This window comes from Coloeus monedula (genome assembly GCF_965178545.1).
Source record: "Coloeus monedula genome assembly, chromosome: 2".
Classification (NCBI taxonomy): domain Eukaryota; kingdom Metazoa; phylum Chordata; class Aves; order Passeriformes; family Corvidae; genus Coloeus; species Coloeus monedula.
Window position 1 is genome coordinate 34,633,405 of NC_138782.1, and position 18,268 is coordinate 34,651,672.

General features: G+C 55.7%; 1 protein-coding gene across 6 annotated transcripts in view; it reads right to left on the reverse strand.

The window, feature by feature from the left end:
• Positions 1–1,170: 1,170 nt before the first annotated feature.
• SLC29A1 (solute carrier family 29 member 1 (Augustine blood group)) overlaps positions 1,171–18,268 on the reverse strand; it is a 33,916-nt gene continuing 16,818 nt past the window's right edge. For 4 of the 6 annotated variants that reach the window (XM_082302803.1, XM_082302804.1, XM_082302807.1 and 1 more), the window contains 12 exons: positions 8,773–8,855; positions 8,236–8,317; positions 7,825–7,997; positions 7,454–7,593; positions 7,107–7,241; positions 6,857–6,954; positions 6,421–6,511; positions 6,204–6,292; positions 5,960–6,068; positions 4,597–4,682; positions 2,741–2,940; positions 1,171–2,180 (listed from right to left, as the gene is read on the reverse strand). In XM_082302803.1, the coding sequence (XP_082158929.1) occupies positions 2,069–2,180; positions 2,741–2,940; positions 4,597–4,682; positions 5,960–6,068; positions 6,204–6,292; positions 6,421–6,511; positions 6,857–6,954; positions 7,107–7,241; positions 7,454–7,593; positions 7,825–7,997; positions 8,236–8,317; positions 8,773–8,801 (1,344 nt within the window). In that variant the 5' untranslated portion in view covers positions 8,802–8,855 and the 3' untranslated portion in view covers positions 1,171–2,068. Of the gene's footprint in view, positions 2,181–2,740; positions 2,941–4,596; positions 4,683–5,959; positions 6,069–6,203; positions 6,293–6,420; positions 6,512–6,856; positions 6,955–7,106; positions 7,242–7,453; positions 7,594–7,824; positions 7,998–8,235; positions 8,318–8,772; positions 8,856–10,455; positions 10,804–13,759; positions 13,782–18,268 lie in introns of those variants that run through there. The other 2 variants (XM_082302808.1, XM_082302805.1) reach the window with 2 other exon arrangements.

The following is an 18,268-nucleotide window of genomic DNA, read 5'->3' on the forward strand; positions in this document are numbered from 1 at the left end:
ATTCTTGTGTTGAGGCTGTGGGTACAAAAGTCCTGACCAGCAAAGGAAGCTGAATTGCGATGAGGGGACCCGAGCCCCCACATGGGTTTTGATGCCTAGTGGTGCAAGGAGGTGATGGCTGTGAATGATGTGGGACAGAGGGAGGGGGATTCCCACTGGCAGACAGGTGTAGTTCACCCCAAGAGCAGGAGGGGGCACTCCGGCTGTTCCCAGGCACAAGGAAAGCTCCCAGGTGCTGTGCTGCAGGTCACTGCACCACAAAATGTGAAGGTGCATCTGCTCTTTATCAGAGGTGTCGGTGGTTCCCTCGTGTACGTCGAGGGCAGCATCCCCGGGGTGCTGATGGATGAGAGACTGGCTATGAGTTCACCATGAGCACTCACAGCTCAGAAAGACAATCGTGTCCTGGGCTGCATCCAAAGCAGTGTGGCCAGCAGGGTAAGGGACGGTTTTCTGTCCCTCTGCTGTGCTCTGGTGAGACCCCACTGCAGTGCTGCATCCAGCTCCGGGGTCCCCAGCAGAGGAAGGACTTGGACCTGCTGGAGATAGTCCAGAGGAGGAACACCAACATGATCAGAGGGATGGAGCACCTCTCCTACAAGTAAAGAATTGGTATTGTTCAGCCTGGAGAAGGCTTTGGTGTAACCTAATTGTGGCCTTCCAGTACCTGAAGGGGACCTACAAGAAAGATGGACAGGGACAAAACGTATGTAGGACAAGGGGGAATGGTTTCAAACAGAGGGAAGGTTTAGATATTTATTATTTATTACTGTGAGGGTGGTGAGGCACTGGAATAGGTTGCCCAGAGAAGCTGTGTATGCCCCACACCTCAAAGTGTTCAAGGCCAGGCAGGATGGGGCTCCGAGTAACCTGGTGTAGTGGAAGTTGTCGCGGGCCATGGCAGGGGGTTTGGAGCTGGATGATCTTCAAGGCCCCTTCCAACCTGATCCATTCTGATTTTATGGTTCTACAGTCCCCTTCCCACACTGGCTGTGTCCTCACAGCTGGGCCCGACTGTGCAGGGCATGCCCACACCATTTCCACATCTGATGCTGGTTACAGGGGACCACCACATGCCAAGGAAAAGCCAGTGCCTTCTCACTTCAACCCTTGTCCCTCCACAGCCCCTCTACCCTGTGGCGATGGAGACAAAAACACATACCCAAAGGAGCATTTTGGTCTTTTTATAGAAAATGGCAACTGTATAGACACATTTACATGACAAGGGACAGGAAAGCCAAGGGAGAGGTGAGGCCTCCCTTGCAGCACAGGTGGACAGGGACAGCAGCTTTGTTGGGAAGGGAGTTGCTGCCTCTCCTCTTGTAGCCCACAGTGGAACCTCCTGTCACACAACCAGGAGGCTGAAAAAAAAACAATGGCAGAATCACCAGAACAAAAAAGGGAACAGAGGCAAGGAGAGAGGGAGAAGGTGGGGTGTGGAGACCTCCTCCTCCCTCAGCCTAGCCACAGCATTGGCTCTTTCTGTGGCTGGGACACAGATGTCTACACTCTTGGGATACCACTGGGCAGGGGGATGTGCGTCTAGCAGAGAGCAGGGATGGCAAGGCTGGCTGGGGCTCTCCTCCCCATTTACAAGTCTTACCAGCAGGAGGAGGGGTGTGGGGTATTTCCAGGCCCCCTAGAAGGAGAGGAGAGAATCTCCTAGGTGCTTTGGAGACAAGGGCAAGAGAAGGACTAACACTGGTTACCAGCCTTTCACTCTGTCAGAGAGAAAGAGGCTGAAAATGGCTTTTGGCCTTGAGCCGGGGAAATTATGCAGCATGGGAAGCAGCTGGACCTCTCTGAGATCCCGGGGGGTCTTGCAACACACACAACACAGGGAAGGAGAAGGCACGTAGGCCTGAAGGCATCACACAGCCGAGCATGGCAGGAACCAGGCCAACCCTGCAGGAGTGGAACCGTCCCTGGGTGTAATGTCTGCTGTGGCAGTGTGATCTGGCAGGGACAGGTGTGAGCTGTTATTTCCCCACAGTGCTGAGGTGTCCAGGGCCTCAGTGAAGGATGCGGAGCCATCTCTTGGTGTCCCTGCACCCTCTGTGTGCCTCTGCTAGATGAGAATTCGGACCAGAAAGGAGATGGCAGCTCCTAGGGCCAAACCCAGTGACAGGAAAAACGCCATGACAGCTCCAGCTGTCTCTGCTTCGTGCACAAGCACTTTCCTAGGGGAGAAACAGGTGTCAGAGATCCATCCTGAGGATGCATGTCCTGTGCCCTGCTGTTTGGTGGAGCTAGGAGGCTCGTCTGCAGCAGAGGAACGGCAAGAAGAAATCCACCTTGGCTCCCAGAGCCACAAGAACTCCAAGTCTCCACGCTGTGGGCTCATAAAGTGCATCAGGCTGGCCACCCTGAAGCTGCCAGCACTAGGGACATCCCCCTCTGACCCCTGTGGGACTCCTCGTGCTGCCTGTGCTGGGCAAGGCCGCTCACCCTGCTGTGGGCGCTGTGCCACGCTTTGCTCCCCTCCAGATCCCCGCTATATCCAGCCCATTCCCCTGCGTGGCAGGTGGGGAAAATGGAGAGCCCAAATAGCTTCCTCATCCCGAGGATATGGAGGCACAAGCCTAGGAGATGGGACACTGAGGGTAGTGACAATTCCCTTCTGTGCCTGTGGCCTCTTCTCCAGATGCCAAAGCTGGGCAGAGGCAGACTCCAGGAGTCATGCCAGGGCTGGCATCTGGGGGAGTAACCAACCCTTCCCTTGTCCGCAGCTCACACTCACTTTGGCCCGAAGCACATGCACAGGCTGGCCAGGTAGCCATTGGAGATGGAGAAGAAGATCATGAAGATGATGTACCAGGCGTCATGAGAGAACACAACGGGCAGGTAGTAACGGGGTTGCATGTTGCACAGCATGAACAGAGGGACAAAGATGACACGGAGGACCACCATCACTGGCAGGAGGCAGCTGTCCTTCCCGGGCTGGGAGAAAAACACAGATCGCTGAGCAGCTGAGAACTGGACATTCCCCATCCCATGGCAGGGGCTCTACAGAGGCTGTCCCTACTGCGCCAGGGCTGTGGAGGAGCCACAAAGATGGCAAAGCTGCTGAGAGACTTTCTCTGCCACAACAAATCTCAGCATCACCACCTGCTGTAGGTTTTCCTAGGTCTGAAAGCCCTGTTGCAGGTGACTTGAAGCAGCACTAGAGCCAAAATACTGAACTAGGCTTGTGGGCAACTGTTAAGCCCTTGCTGGCAACAGGCAGGCAGGCAAGAGAGCTTTGTGCACGCTCATGCAGTGAGCCAGCGTGCAGGACAAGGGTGGCTGAGGTAAATCCCCTGTGGCACCTCACCGCCTGCAAAATGGGCTTTAGCCAGCTTTTCAGCGTCCTGCACCATCCCGCAGCCAAGCAGGGCAAGATCCAGCAATCTGGGAAAGGGATTATGCTGGGGTTGTTTTGGAATGTGCTGGGAAAGGCACGGACCAAATTACAGTCTCCTTGGATCCTACCAGAGTTCCTGAGCGACTGAGGCAACAGTCCTGAGGGACAAAGAAGGAGGTACCACCCCCTGTGTTGTCCCTGCAGCTGGGACCAAGGCAGCCCCTGGAACGAGCCTCGTTCTTTCTGGGGTCCCCTCAGTGAGGTGCCAGGTTCGTAGATGACAGGGCTCACTGGTCTGAGGTGAGACCCACAGCTGCTTTGGGAGCTGCTGGGCTGGCGTGGCCACAGGAAACTCCATGAACACAGGAGGAAGCTGAGGTTAGGCCAGCTGCCATGTCTATGGGGCAAACTGGAGAGAGCAGTTGCCTCTCCTGCTTGAGGAGAAAAAGAGCGAGCAGGGCCCCAACCAGGGAAATGTGGCCCAAACCACATGCAGTCAGACTTTCCACACAGCCTTGTTTTGGAAATGTCTCCTGCTGGGTCTTCCCACCATGGAGGCTGTGGCCTGGACACCAGGCAAGGCGGCTCACGGCCAAGACCAAAGGCAACAAGCAGTGATAGCCAGGGGAGAAGCAGCTCCAGGCCATGCGGAAGTCAGGCCCAGGCAGACCCCATATGGCACGTGGTCCTGAGGAGCTTCTCTAAACAAACAGCCTGAACAATACAGGGGGAAACAGCACTTGGAGGGTGGGTGAAGGGGCAGGAAGAGACCCAGACAGGACAGCCCCCTTCCTTGCCCATTCTGGGGAGATCAGAGCAAGGGGATGTGGCAGGGGACAGTTTTGTAGCCCACATGGCATGGCCCTGCCCTGCTCTCAGGACAAGGGTCTTTGAAGCAGCTGTGTCCTGTGCTGAGGCCAGAGGTTTTATTTTGGGCTGCCCTGTCTTTCACCCTCTTTCCCTGTCGCCATCCTGTCTCGTCGTTTGCATAGCTGGAGTGAAGGTTTGTTTACAGAGAGGCTGAAATGGAGGAGGCAGCTTCATCCAAGCCATGTTGAAAGAGGGGTGGGAGGACAGAACAACACTGTGGTTCTTGACTCTAACCCATCAATCTCCACTTAGAACTTAAAGCAGGAGTTAGCTCTGCACCTCCTTCCTGCTCCAAGCCATGGATGGCAGCATCACTGAGAGCCATGGCTGAGGGACCTAGGGATGGACACTGCCTGGGCATTTGCTCCCTGCCCCATGCTTACCCACATGAAGAGGGCAGTGAGACTCCGTCCCGTCCAGTCAAAGACATTAAAGAGCAGGAAGCAGGAGACAGGAATGAAGTAGAGACCTGCAGAAGGGGGAGGTCAGTGATGAGCTTAGTGTGCCCCAACCCCTCATACCCATTGCACAGAGACTGACTTTCAGGCCTAGGTCCTAGCAGTTTCCCACTAAGGCCTGGAATGGTCTCCCAGCCAGGCTGGTGTTCGCATCCAAATCGTCATGCACAGTGGTTCCTTCTTCACTTCAGGCATTCTGTATTTGGTTTGTGTGGCAAGGTTTTGGTAGGGGGGTGAGCTACAGGGGCGGCTTCTGAGAAGCTGCTAGAAGCTCCCCCAAGTCTGACAGAGCCAATGCCAGATGGCTCCAAGACAGACCCACCACTGGCCAAGGCCATCAGTGACAGCGGTAGGGTGATATGGGTAACACAATAAGAAGGGGAAAAAAAATCTCAACATGTGCAGTTGCAGCCAGAGAGAGAAGTGAGAATATGTGACAGAAACAGCTCTGCAGACACCAAGGCCAGTGGAAAAGGAGGGGGAAAAAGTGCTCCAGATGTCAGAGCAAAAATTCCCCTGCAGCCTGTGGTGAAGACCATGGCGAGGCAGGCTTTCCCCATGCAGCCCAAGGAAGTCCACAGTGAGCAGATATCCACCTGCTGCCTGTGCAAGACCCCACTCTGAAGCAGGTTTGCTGGTAGGACTTGTGACCCTGCAGGGGACCCATGCTGAAACAGTCTGTTCCTAAAGGACTGCACCCCATGGAAGGGACCCAGGCTGAAGCAGTTCATGAAGAACTGCAGCCTGTGGGAAGCACTCACATTGGACTTCATGGAGGACTGCCTCCCATGCTGGAGGAGGGGAAGAGTAGGAGGTGTCCTCCCCCTGAGAAGGAAGCAGCAGCAGAGCAAAGTGTGATGAACTGACTGCAACCCTCATTCCCTGTCCCCCTGCACTGCTGCAGAGGGAGGAGATAAAGAAGTCATGAATAAACTTAAGCCTGGAAAGAAGGGAGGGGTGGATGGAAGGTGTTTTAAGATTTAGTTTTTATTTCTCATTATGCTACTGATTTGATTGGTAATAAATTAAATTAATTTTCCCCAAGTTGAGTCTGTTTTGCCTGTGACAGTAATTGGTGAGTGATTTCTTGCTGTCCTTATCTCCACCCAAAAGCCTTTTGTCCTATTTTCTCTCCCCTGTCCAGTTCTGGAGGGGAGTGCTGGAGTGGCTTTGGTGGGCACCTGGCATCCAGGCAGGGTTACCCCACCACACATACCTTCAAGCCCCACTTTCTTTTTACCTTGTTCTCAGTTTTTCCCTACCTCACCCCCATCCCTGGCACACTTACCCCATTTGTTTCCCTCTCCAAGGACAGTGGACACCTTAGCTGTGATGGCAGGAAAGACGCTGATGGTGACAGTGAAGACGAAGCAGACGGACAGGGCCATGACCCAGAGCTAGGCAGATGAAAGAAAAATGCTGGTACCAAACACAGGGCAAGAGACCAGTGCAGGGCTGGTCTTCTCTCCCCATGCTCTCCTACACCTGTGCCCATCCCGAAAGGAAGGGCAGGACGCTGGCAACTCACAGACCTTCTTAAAAATAGCAATGACAGAGGGCTGCTCATCAGGGTTGTGGATAGGGATGATCTTTGAGTTATTCTGCTCCATCCCATTCTCGTCTGCAGGGAGAGACACAAGTAGGGCATTGCAGACCCCACAAAGCTGGGATCTAATTCAGTCCTTCCATCTCATTCTTTCTTTAAGCTTTTTCTCTTTCCCTTTTCTCTTCCTTCTCTCAGCCCCTCACCTTTCTTAATCAGGTCTCTCTTGGTCTCCAGCTCTGCATTGTACACGCGGTACTCTGTCTTGTCCTTCATGGAGTAGTATCGGAAGAAATCCTGCAGAGAGACAGCATGGAGGACTCATTCATGCGTGCAGAAAGAAGGCTGCCAGGGGCTATGTGACAACAGCAGATATGGGCAATATGGGCAAAGTATTCCTTCCAGTTATGTCCAATATTGATGGTTTCCTGCTCACCAAGGGACTCAGATACCCCAAGTATTCTGGGGTATCTGTGGTGGGAAGTATCCCAGAGTGCTCCCTTGGGACACAGGAGAGCCTGCCCTGACACAAGAGTTGGAGGCTGGTAGGAGCCAAGGCTGGGCTGCTAGTGGGCCTGGGCTGCTGGGATGTGCAAAGGTCCCATGTCCCCAGGCGCTTCCCCACCAGGACAACAGTCTCACCATGTGAGGCAGAACTACGTAGGAGATGATTGCCAGCACGATTGTCACACAGGCTGTGGTGAAGTAACCGATGAAGCTGTCGGGTTGCTGGGCACCAACTGAGAGCACAGGAAGGGAGAGGAAAGGAAGATGATGAGGGCTGAGAGGAGCAAGGCCCTGCTGCCATCTCCCTCACAGCATGACCCCAGCAGATCCTGTGACAGCAGTGCTCTGGGAAGGCCCTGTCACCTGCGAGGCAGGGATTACTCACTGGCAATACTGAAGATCATCGCCAAAGCAGCGAAGGTGCCTGCCAGACCCTGCCCGCTCATGATGGGGGCTGTGTAGCTGGCAGGCAGGAGCCCTGCCAGCCCAAACAGGCTGCCCTGCAGAATGGCGCCAAAGGCTGCAAACAGGAAAGATGAGCAGACATGAGAAACCAGAGACAAGGACGGACTGCACCTGTGCAGGGAGCCAAGGCCCTCGCCCTGCAAGGCAAGGCAAGGCAAGTCTCCCTCCTCCCTGGCTCTCCCACAGTGAGGTCCATGCTTTTCTCCCAGAGGGATCAGCCCTAGCCATGGGGCTGTGTCCCTTTCCTTCCCCCACTGCTTCACTCACAGTTGATGAAGATAATGCTGATCATGGTAAAGACGAAGAAGGGAAGAGGCTCCATGGGGACTTTCACCATGATTGCGGTGACTAAAAACACCAGCCCAATGGCCACCAGGCTGCCCGAGATGCGGATCTGCTGGGGAATCCTACAAAAGAGGGTCTCAGTGAGGATAACCCAAGCCCCCCCAAAAACCTGTGGGGCTGAGACCAAGCTCTAACTGTGGGAATCCCAGCCAAACCCTGAGACAGGAGACCAGTGTTTTGTCTTAGACTTGACCAAATGGGCTGTAGCTTGGCTCAGTGCTGGGGCAGGAGAAGAGGCCAGGGCTGGGTGGACCTATGGGGGCTGGCAGGGGCAAGGACAGAGCAGGGCTCACCGCTGGTGGATGAAGGAGTTGAGGCAGGTGAAGATAAGGAGGGGCACCATGGCGCAGAGAGTCATGAAGTTGTCAAACACAGACTGCAGGTAGGAGGGTGTGACGGTGGCCTCACCGGTCTGGTTCCTGACGTGGCTTGTCTCCTCCGGGTCCACAAGGCGGCTGATGAAATACTGCAAAGGAAGGAGCCTGGTGGGGCTGAGATTCTGAGAGCCCTTCCCAGGCCATCCTTATTCTTTGTCCAGACCCATGGCCATCCCTCCTGCTGCCTCAGTGCCACTCATCACACCCAGATCACACATGCTTGTGGTCCTCTGCATGTTGTGCCATGCTTCCACATCCACACCATGGTCCCTAGACATGACAGGAGACAATGAGTGTCATGGACAACAGCAGGAGGGAAGCCCTCACCTCCCTGGCAGTCATGAAGAAATTCCATGGCAGCAGAGTTCCCAGGCCAAGGATGAAGAAAATCAGCCAGACAGCCTTGTACCTGTGAACGGGACAGAGTGCTTTAGAGAGGAAGCTGGGCAGTGTCAGGGAGAGGTATTGCTTCTAACCCTGTGGTGGGAAGCACCAGACAATATTTATTGCCCTGCCCCAGCCCCACAGCCCTTACTAGCCTGGGCTGCCATAGATGTGGCACTGCAGAGGGGCTGTGGGAGGCCCTCCCCAGGAAGGTACAAAGGCAGGGAGAGACTGCTCATTGGCATGTGGCAGCCAGATACACAGCATCCATCAGGAGATATGGGAGGGAGTTAGGCTCCCCAGGCATGCTTACAGGAGACTGTTTTCAGCCCATTTGCTATGGAAAAGCTGAGAAAGAAGGGACAGCTTGGTAGCCCAGTAAGCATGCAGGAGAGAGGGACCCCCAGATGCTGGGTCCCCCTGTCCTCCCTCACCTCCTGGTATCCTGGATGTGATAGCTACATCAGAAACCGTCATTACCTATCTTGGGGCCCATCTCTTGCTGTCATCTTGTGTGGCAAGAGTCAGCACAGGTCCCAGCAAGTCTTGTGGCTGCTCTCCGTCTGGAAAGCAAACAGAAGATTTTATGAGAAAGTGAGAGACACAAGCCAGGCAGGGGCAGCACTGGTTTTAACCCCAACCCATGCTGCCAGCTAAGTGCTCCACAGTACTGAGAGTCAAACACCAACGCAGAAAACACAGTCACACACTTATTCTGCTGGCTGGGCACACGAAGCCTTCCCTTCGAAAGGAAACTGCTTTCCCGAGGTACCCAGACTGCTCATGCTGGCTGCCCAGCTGCCTGCAGCAGGCTCTTAAGGGATTTGTGAGCCTGCAGCTCTCTGTCCCCAATCCTGGGGCTGTGAGTGAAGCATGTGCGCAGTGGGCTGTGTCTGCCCCCCCTGCCCACCCCAGCTCCCTCCAACGCCCGGGGCTCGGTGGCACAAAAGACACATTTAATTCAGCAGCCTCTCCGGCCAGAACCAGCAAATCCCCCGTTTTCAATTCCACTTCCCTGCGGCTCTCACAGCCCTCTCCTGGGTCACCTTGAAAAGCCAAGGGCGTCCCTGGCACTGCTGTCCCCTCCCGGGCGCCCACCGCTCCTTTTTCCCCGTCACCACCTGCCCAGGCGCTGCACCGCTCTGAGAGCCCCAGAGATGCGGCCCCCGGAGCCCCGAGAAGGGACCTTCCCTCCCCGGTCACCCCCTCTTCCCGAGGCAGAGGGGGATTAGCCGCCCGGAGGAACCGCAGGCCTGCCTTGTCCTTTTCCAGTCCGGGCGGCGCAGCATGGGGAGCTCCGGCACTTCTCGCAGGGCTTCACCTGCAGCGGGGCTGCCGGCGCCGTGTCCCCGGCCCCCCTGGGACATGCCCCGCGGACGCCCGCTGCAATGCCGCCTGCAGCATCCCTGCCCGCGCCCTGCCAGGTAGGGCGGAGGAGGAGGAGACAGGCAGCAGCATGCTGGGATCTGTAGTCCCTTCCAGCCCCGGCATGCATTAAAGGCAGCGCAGCCCGTCCCTGGCGCAGCTGCCCGTGGGGTTCTGGGCACAGCTCGCCTCCTCCCCCGGTAGGATCCTGCAGGCTGGGGAGCCTGAGCTGTGACGGAACCGAAACATAGGCGGCAGGATGTGGAGAGGGATTTTGGAAGCCCCTTGGGCTGCTTGGGAAAGACAGAGCAGGACAAAAGTATGCCTGCAAAGGCTCGAGGGCTCTGCCAACCCGGCAGGTGCCACCCTGTTTATGTCGGAGCCATCTGCAGCACCGCTCCCCTGCCTTCCCACACAGAGAGCTCGGGGCCACGACAGCTCCTGCCTTTGCCTTCTGAGCCATCTGGGCTTCCAGACAAAACATCCCAAAATCCCCTCCTGGCAGGCTGCCGGTGCCTCGGCGGGGAGGAGACATCCTGACCCGGGATTAGCAGAGGGGTCCGCAAACACAACTGCCATCCCCTTGCACACAGAAACCCCACCAGGGCATTGCTTGTCTCCAAGCAAACAGATCTCAACCCAAAATAGGCAAGAAAATCTCAGCTTCCCCCGTGGGTCCCCAGCAAGCCCTCAACATGCTTCCCCTTGCCAGCCAAGCCCCTGATCCCCCTTCCAGCCCCCTCCAGGTCATATCGCTGTCCCAAGAAATAGGGGCAGGGACTGACCCCACAGACATACCTGAGGGGAGAGGACAGAGCCAGGGTGAGCCCTGTGTTCACAGTATTTGAAGGCAGTGTGTCCCCCTGCGTCCACACCCCCGCTCTTGGGGGTGAGTGCCGGGCCCTGGCTCAAGTCACGGGGGCTGGAGCCCTGTGGGTCTAGCGGCACCCGCGGAGGAGGAGGAGAAGAGGTATCGGGTACCACAGCTGGCACACAGCCCAGGTCCTGCTGCCCAAGCATCCAGGGAAGGGAGGAAGGCAAGAGTGCCGTGGAGGGGATGGCAGGAGCCGGGGGTGTTGGGGAGGAGGCAGGGGGGGTCGGGAGTAGGACTCTGGGGGTGCTGGGGCAGGGCGCTCCGCCATGCTGCTTTCCCACCGCCTCCTGCTTCCGTCTGGAGAGTGCCCACATCCCTGCGTCAGGAGCCCGGCCTTCTTGGCAGGCACTGCCCGGCCGCAGTCTCCTGCCTGCTCTGTTTGTTTTCTGTCTCACTTCGCTAAATGCCTCCTAATTTTTTCCACAAAGAGACAGTGCCTGCCAAGGGCAGCAGTCATTACAGTGGGAAACACTTCCAGCTGCTGTTATAAAGAGCCCTACAACAAACAGAAAAGGTCACAGGAATCAACACCAACAACAGGTGGCAACCCTGCTCCCTCTTGGGGGGAGGTGCCCTACCCGATGGGACATGGGAACAGATGCCCCTCTTCCAGCCGGCACAGCCCCAACTGCCTCCCGCAGGAGTCTGCCAGTGTTTAGCCCAGCCACCAGCCTCTGCTGGTGGTGGCTGCACATCCTGGGGGACAGGGAAAAGGAGGAGTGATGTGGGGCCTTGGCCTTTTCTTCCTGGGCATAGAGTAGTCTGTCTTACCCCCACAGAAGAAGCAAGATCACAAAGAGTGGGCTTAACAAACCATAGGCTAGAACCTTTGAGCAGGTTCAAACAAGAGATGGCACAATTTTAATTGTCCTTTCATGCCACACAAAGACTGTGACAGATGCTAAGTGACACCCTCAGTGGCCACGTGCAGCCCCACTGCCAGCCAAGCCCTGGGAGCTGACGGCAGGGCCAGTTGTCACCAAAGCTGCCTAACCTCTGCAGAAAAACCCGCACTGCAGGACAGCCACACCTGCAGGCAGCCATTTGTCACCTGGCTTTGGACGCTTCCCTACCTCTCCCTTTCCCCACATCTCCTTTTCCCCTGCTTCTGCTGCCTTAGCCAAGGGCGAGTGCAGTGCATGCTTAGCTTCCCACTTGAGCAATTCCCTGGTGCCATGTAGGCATGCTATGGCACCATGGAATTATACCCAGAATCACCAGCTCTAAAGAGAAGCCGTTTACAGCACACCAAGTGTAGAAGTGTCCTGGCAGTCCATAGCCAAGGGGTTGCCAGCAGACTCAATGACAAGCACCTTGTGTCCTCCTGACACTACTTGTCAGGGGATCACTTTGCAGGGATAATGTCAGTACTTCCTCCAAGCATGGCCAAGATGGGACAGGACCAGTTGCCTCACCAGCCTTTCACCCCATGCCCTACATCTGCTTGCCCACTGGGCAACACCGAAGTTCTCCTGTCAGGAAGGCTGATCCAGGGGCCCCTCAAGGTTTATCTGCAGGCATGGAACAAGCCCAGCACAGGTATGCAAGTCACACGAAACCTTGGTGGCCATGACTCAGCTGGAAGATAGGAAGCACTCATGAGACTGCCCGTTTCATGAGATTTCATATGCGTGCCTGAACTCTGACCATGCTGCTTGCGGATCCTCCTACCTTGTGCCGGGGTGCGGGGAATCAGCGCCCTGGGCAGCGTCCTGCCCACCTCCACCATCAGTCACTGGCTGCGAGGACACACGCTTGTATTTCACAAGACAGATGAGTTGTGTGCCACCACTGCAGTGCTGAGAGAAACACAAGCCCTCCCAAAACAAGGGTAGGAAGGTGCCTTGAGTCAAAGCAGAGGCTGGTCTGGCTCCAAGCTGGTCTCCACCAGAGGGCAAAAGCAGATGCTAGGAAAGAGTAAATGTGGCACGGGTACGGACTAACTGCCTGACTGTTCCCCCAGCCTCTGAGCTGAAAGGGACACGATGTTCATGTGTTTTGTAGCCATGGTGGGTTTCACTTCTGTGAAATCCTGCTTACCCCTTCAACTCAGGAGCTTCTGAGAGACGGCAGCAGCTCTCCCCACATGCAGGGCCTCACCAGGGCTCCCTTGCCTTCGACATCAAAGGGTGGATGAACATTGGAGTGGCTGCTTTACAGACCTGGATTGTATCCACCCAACAGCACATTTTCCAAACCGAGAAATTCTAGCTCACTTAGTCATTCAGGCATGGCTCCATGCCTTCAGTCCTCCTTGTTGCTTTTCTCCAAACCTTCCCTGGCTCCTCTCGATCCTTCCAGAGGTGCTGATGCTGGGGGCACACAGGGACTGTGGGGGGGTGAGACACCGATTTGAAGAGTGGCACAAGGCTTTCCTGCTTTGTTTCTGCTTTTTAACTGGGAAAGATGATGCAGTATGTGTTTTTATGCACACTGAGCTATCTGAAATAGCCCCAGGCCTTGCTGTGAGTGGCCAGATCATGGCTGGCTCAGTGCATAATCTTGTTTGCAGATCTGGGGCTTTTTCCCTTCCCCCCTTGTCTATCACTTGATATTTATCTAAACTGAATTTCAGTTGCCTGGTGTTGTAATGGTTGTCAGTACTCCTCCTAGCTGGCACTTGTCACCATGAACCTGAGTAATCCAATCACCTCAGCAAAGCCCTATCATCTCCTTGCTCATTCCCTTTTCCAGGTCACTCATGAATGTGTTGAAAAAGCATGTGACCAATGCAAAGATATCTTTTCACTGCAAAAACTGACTGCTGACTCCTACATCCTCCTTCCTGTTTTCATACTAATTATGGAGCCAAGTAAGGACTTTCCCTCTTGACCAGCAAGTTCCCTTAAAAACTGGGCTGAAAGCTGACTGGAGGTTTTTTTTTTTTGGAAGCAGTGTGGGCACTCTGAGCCCAGACTCCCTAGGACGTGCTGCTCCAGTCCTGGGGGCCCCTCGACAGGAGCCTCCCCACCTGCCCACAGGCCCTGTCCCTGCACAGACACCCAGGACACGCAGCAGATTCAGCAGTCGGCTTTTCCCTGAAGTTCCTTCCGCCCTTCTTAGAAAAGAACGTCATCTTTCCCTCCTCCCAGTCCCTGGGGGCTGGGGCAGTTGTGAATGAATGACTAGAGGCCACACAGTCACAGCGAGCCACTTCATCCTCCCTTTCCTTCTGGGAAACATTGCCCAGCCCAAGACACTTGTTGCTGTTTACCTTTGCTTTCTAACCTTGCCTCTGCAGATGCTCTGAGGAGCTCCCCAAAGGAAGGTGGAAGAAACTGCTCAGGCTCTTGTGGAGCTCACAGAGGGGCAAAAGCTTCATCTGTCTTTTCTGCTATGGTCTCTCTTTCTCTGATTCCTCATCTGTCCAACGTCCTGTAGCAGCTTTCCTAGTCCTGGAGTGCTTTGTGAGTGGTTTCCATCAGCAAGTTGATATTCTTCTTCTCCTTTCTGCTTCTCAGTAAACAGCCTTGTGATGCCATCTGCTCTCCCAGCCCTACTCCATGCCTGCATCCTGAGGAGAGAGCTTAGCAGGGGAGCAGGAGGGAGCAGGTATTTCTGCCTTCTCCCTTGACTTGCTGTCTGCAGACAAAGTCCACTGCTTTGCTTGGGCTCGGCCAGCAGGAAAAAACCTCTTACAAGGTGCTCTGTGCAACACCCTCACCCCACAGAATGAGGGTCCCTGGGCAATGTTTCTGACCTGCTTCACCTCGATCCCTCCACTCCTCCAAGGACAAAAGGAGAGGCATCTCTAGACCCCCTCTGCCTCCAGGCTTGCTGCACTAGCAGACACCACAAACTCCTCGCAGAGCAGCAGCTGTGGACACTGACGCCGCTCCCAGCACTTGCTGTTATCTCGGATGCCGGGTGGTGCAGGGGGAGCATTCAGCCCTGCTGTGTTTTGAACTGCGTAGACCAACCAGCTGCGAAGTCCCTTATCTGGAGAGTTCAAGGAGCCCTGAGAGGCTCCCTGGGGGCCCTTGCCCCTGGCAGGTAAAGTGATCCAGTTGGGCAGCAAATTCCCCAGGGCCTGTCGGGACTCAAGCACTGTCGCTGAAGGTTTCCCATCAGGTAGAAGGCAGAGCCAGTCTTAAAACTACCCTAGGTGATATTACTGAGTCCCAGGAAGCCCTGGACATCCACCTCTCCAGCGGGGCAGCTGCGTGGGTTCCCAGCCCTGACTATTACTGGTCAAATGCCACCGATGGCAGCCCCATGAAGAACCCAAACACCTCTCTCCTCAGCATGTGATGAGTGCCCAAGGTCAGGTGCAGTCTGGTCCCTGGCCAGAGAAAACCCCTCCAGGCACCCATACAACCCCCCAGGAGCAGAGATGGGTGCTCCCACCCAGCATCCCATCAGACTCTGCAGGGGGACATTGTAATGTCACAACAAGCTTACCAGAAAGGTAGGGTGGTCCCAGCCCCTTGCTCCTTGTCACTTCAGGCCACAGGACGATGCAGGGACAACGCAGCCTTGGGAGAGGTAGGAAAAGCCCCACAAATATTGGAGCCGTTGCCTGCTCCAGGGCTGGTGGTTTGGGGATGCAGGAGGAGATACAAGCGCCTGGGGGAGGGCAGGAGCTGGGGAGGGGGGGAACGTCATTTATGAGCAGGCGTCAGAGGAAGAGAGATAAGCTGATCTCAGGAGATTGTTTGCAGAGACGGGATTCTTCCAAGAAGCTAGTTTCTCTGATGGCACCCACTTAGGCTGCTCTGCCCAGGGAAAGGACCATCCCCTACAAGCCAAAACCCTGACCTGCTTCTTGGGAGGCTGTGGAAGGAGACATGTTTTTCCAGGGCTAGCTTCAAACTCCATTTGTTGGAAATTTACTAAAACACCCTTTCTCCCAAGGGCAGAGGGAGGGATTTGCTCAGGGCTTCACTCAGTGCAGCTGCAGAAGCCTCCAAGCCCAGGCAGAAACTATCTCCAGGACTTGGCTGGTGCTTCCAGGCAGCTTTCAGCACCTCCAGGAACTGCAAGAAGGTGGCAAGGGGCAGAGGGTGACCCACTGTGGGCATTCACAGCTCATACCAAGCTCACAACACCTGACCATGGCTTCCTGAGGGACCATCATGGGTTTGGGGAGAGCCTGGGGGTGCCTCACCCCAAACCTTCATCCTTGCCTGGCATCCTCAGCAGACCCTCACAGCCCATGTCTGCAGGGCTGGTCCAAGCCCCGGGGTGCCAGCATGGCCAGTGGAGGTGCTGCCTGGGGGCCACGGGGAGGGGAAGTGCTTCGGGAAGGGGTGCTTCCCTGGAATCGATCTGGGGGCTGCAGCAGGAAGAAGCACAATGGGAGGAAACCACGTTTCCGCTTCCAAGTGGAGAAAACCTTACAGGACACCTGGGGAGAACAACCGGACATCATTAATGTAAAATTCAGCTGGGAGCACAAGGAGCAGCCAGAGGCAGCCCCGAGCTGGAAGCAGGTCCTCCTTGCACAGAGGAGCCTGGGTCTTGATGCAGTAGTGGCACAGGCCAGCACATGCCAGGACAGCCATGCACAGAGGACAAAGGCAATCCCAACCATGCACAACACAAAGCACAGCTATGGCTCTTGCCTGCCTGCAGCCTGGCTATCCCACAGGCTTATTTCCACACGGGTGGGAAGAGGGATGCTCCCTGGTGGGCTGGGACAGCGCTTAGGTAAGACCCCTTAGGATGTGGCTGTCAGATGCACCTCTTTTGCATTAGCAGCTTTTGCCCTCTCTGTGTTCAGGCTTGCTCAAGAGGAATCCCTGTCTGTCTGCACTGATGGTATCTTGGTTGGCCACACCTTAGGCAGCAGCTGAAGCACGCGAGAGGGGTGGGCTGAGCCTACAGGACCATGTCCCACTTCCCCCTCATGTCTGCAGCTGAGGGGAGCAAAGAGGAGCTTACAGCAAAACAGGACCAGAGCAAAACAGCTCTTAGCCAGACAAGTCTGAAGATAAGGACTCACTGAATGCGTGGGAGGAAACCCAGGGGATAGAATCCCACAGCCAAGGAATGAAAGAGGGGTAAGATGAATTTTTCCATAGCCTGCCTTCTCCTGGGCTTGGTAGGGTCATATCAGCCAATAACACATGGTTACTCCAAGGTCACTGCTTGGGGAGCAGCACCAGAGAGGAAGAGCAGGACTGCAGGAGGCCACCTGCCCCCAGCAGCCCCCAGGGTGCTGGGATGTAGAGTGGAGATGATTCCCCCTTCATTGCTTCATATTCCTGGCTCCAGGACTGAGCTCAGAGCTGGCAGACCCCAGAAGGAGTCAGGCCAGGAACAACATAAAGGAGCTGAGCATGGAGAAACCTGCATTGAAGGTCCAGAGAAGGATGGGGACAGCTTACATTCTATTTGAGAGGTCCTCAAGACAGTCCTGCAGTGAGGGGCAAGGCAGAAGGGGCTTGGAGGGCTCAGCTCAACCACTCTCCCACCCCAAATGCCATCCTGCACTTTACAAGAACTCCTTTCCCCAAGGAGAGCCTGAGCCCTCACTCACTTGTCCCCAAAATGGGGATGCTTCTAGAAGAGCAGGAAAAGCTGGCAGCCAACCAGCAGTGAGAGCACCTGCCTGCAGCAACCCCCTGCCACCTGGCCACCTCCTGCACCCCACGGCACCTCCACCTCCCAGGAGAGAGGCTGTCCTTCCAGCTCTGGCTTCTTCCTTGATGGAGCCAGATTCAAAGGTGCAGAGCTGGCAGGACCCTCAGCAGGCAAGAGCTGCCCAAACCCAGTGGGAGCTGCTGAACTGTTGTCCCCCGAGCAGGTGGGAGAGCATCCCCAGGGCAGGACAAAGTGAGCCTTGCCGTCACACCTGGACAGCCCAGCAGAAGGCCTACAGCAGGCTGCCAGCCCTGTTTGGGGTGCAAAGATCATTTTGCTCCCCCTCAGCAGTTTTTTGGATGCTGGTCTGGGCTGCACAGCTGTTTCCAATTTAGTGGAGGACACAGAAATGAAATCAGAGCCAGAACAACACAATCTTCCCTTGGTGTCACCATCTCCCCAGCTTCCAAAATTTGGAGAGGCAATTCCTCCCCACTGAGCAGCAGCCCCCTTGGCAGAAGCTGGGACAGACATGCAGGAGCCAACTACCACTGGCCTGTGGCGAGTCGAGGTTGGCTCTGTCCTCTGCATGTCAGCCGTGCCCAGTGGCCAGGACAGAAATACATGGGCTATCTTGGGTCCCCACAGACCAAAGGGGCCTTTCACTTGTAGGCCAGCTCAGAATAGGGGCCCTGGCTGACCGCCGCTTTTGGCATTAAATGTCTGCAGCCCTGCTGAGAAAGGGGATGGTGAGCACAGAAGCAGGTTTTGGGACTTGTCGGGGTCCCGTGCAGTCTGTCTGCCAGCCACCCATCCTGCCAAGATCCTGCTCACTGCCCGGACAGCCACAGCATCTTGCAAATCCCAAACTGGCTTCAGATGCTAAATGCAGCTATTTCACAGTGGCTCTGGTCCAAGAGACAGAGAGTGTCTATCCCCCCTCACCTCAAAAACCCACTTTGTCCCAGCCAAGGGGCACCCCACAATCCCCAGAAACAAAAGGAAGGGGAAGGGATGGATGTCCTGTCTGGGTCTGCTTGTGCCAAATCACTCACTTCCAAAGCTGCAGCCATCTCCAAAGAGTGGGGTAAAGGGGTCCCCACAAGTCCCAGAAGCTGAAGGGACTCGAGGAGCCACATACACCTGCACATTTCCCAGCAGGGAAGATGCTGCCTGCTGAAAGCTGGGTTTGCCATATCCCTGCTCTGTGGC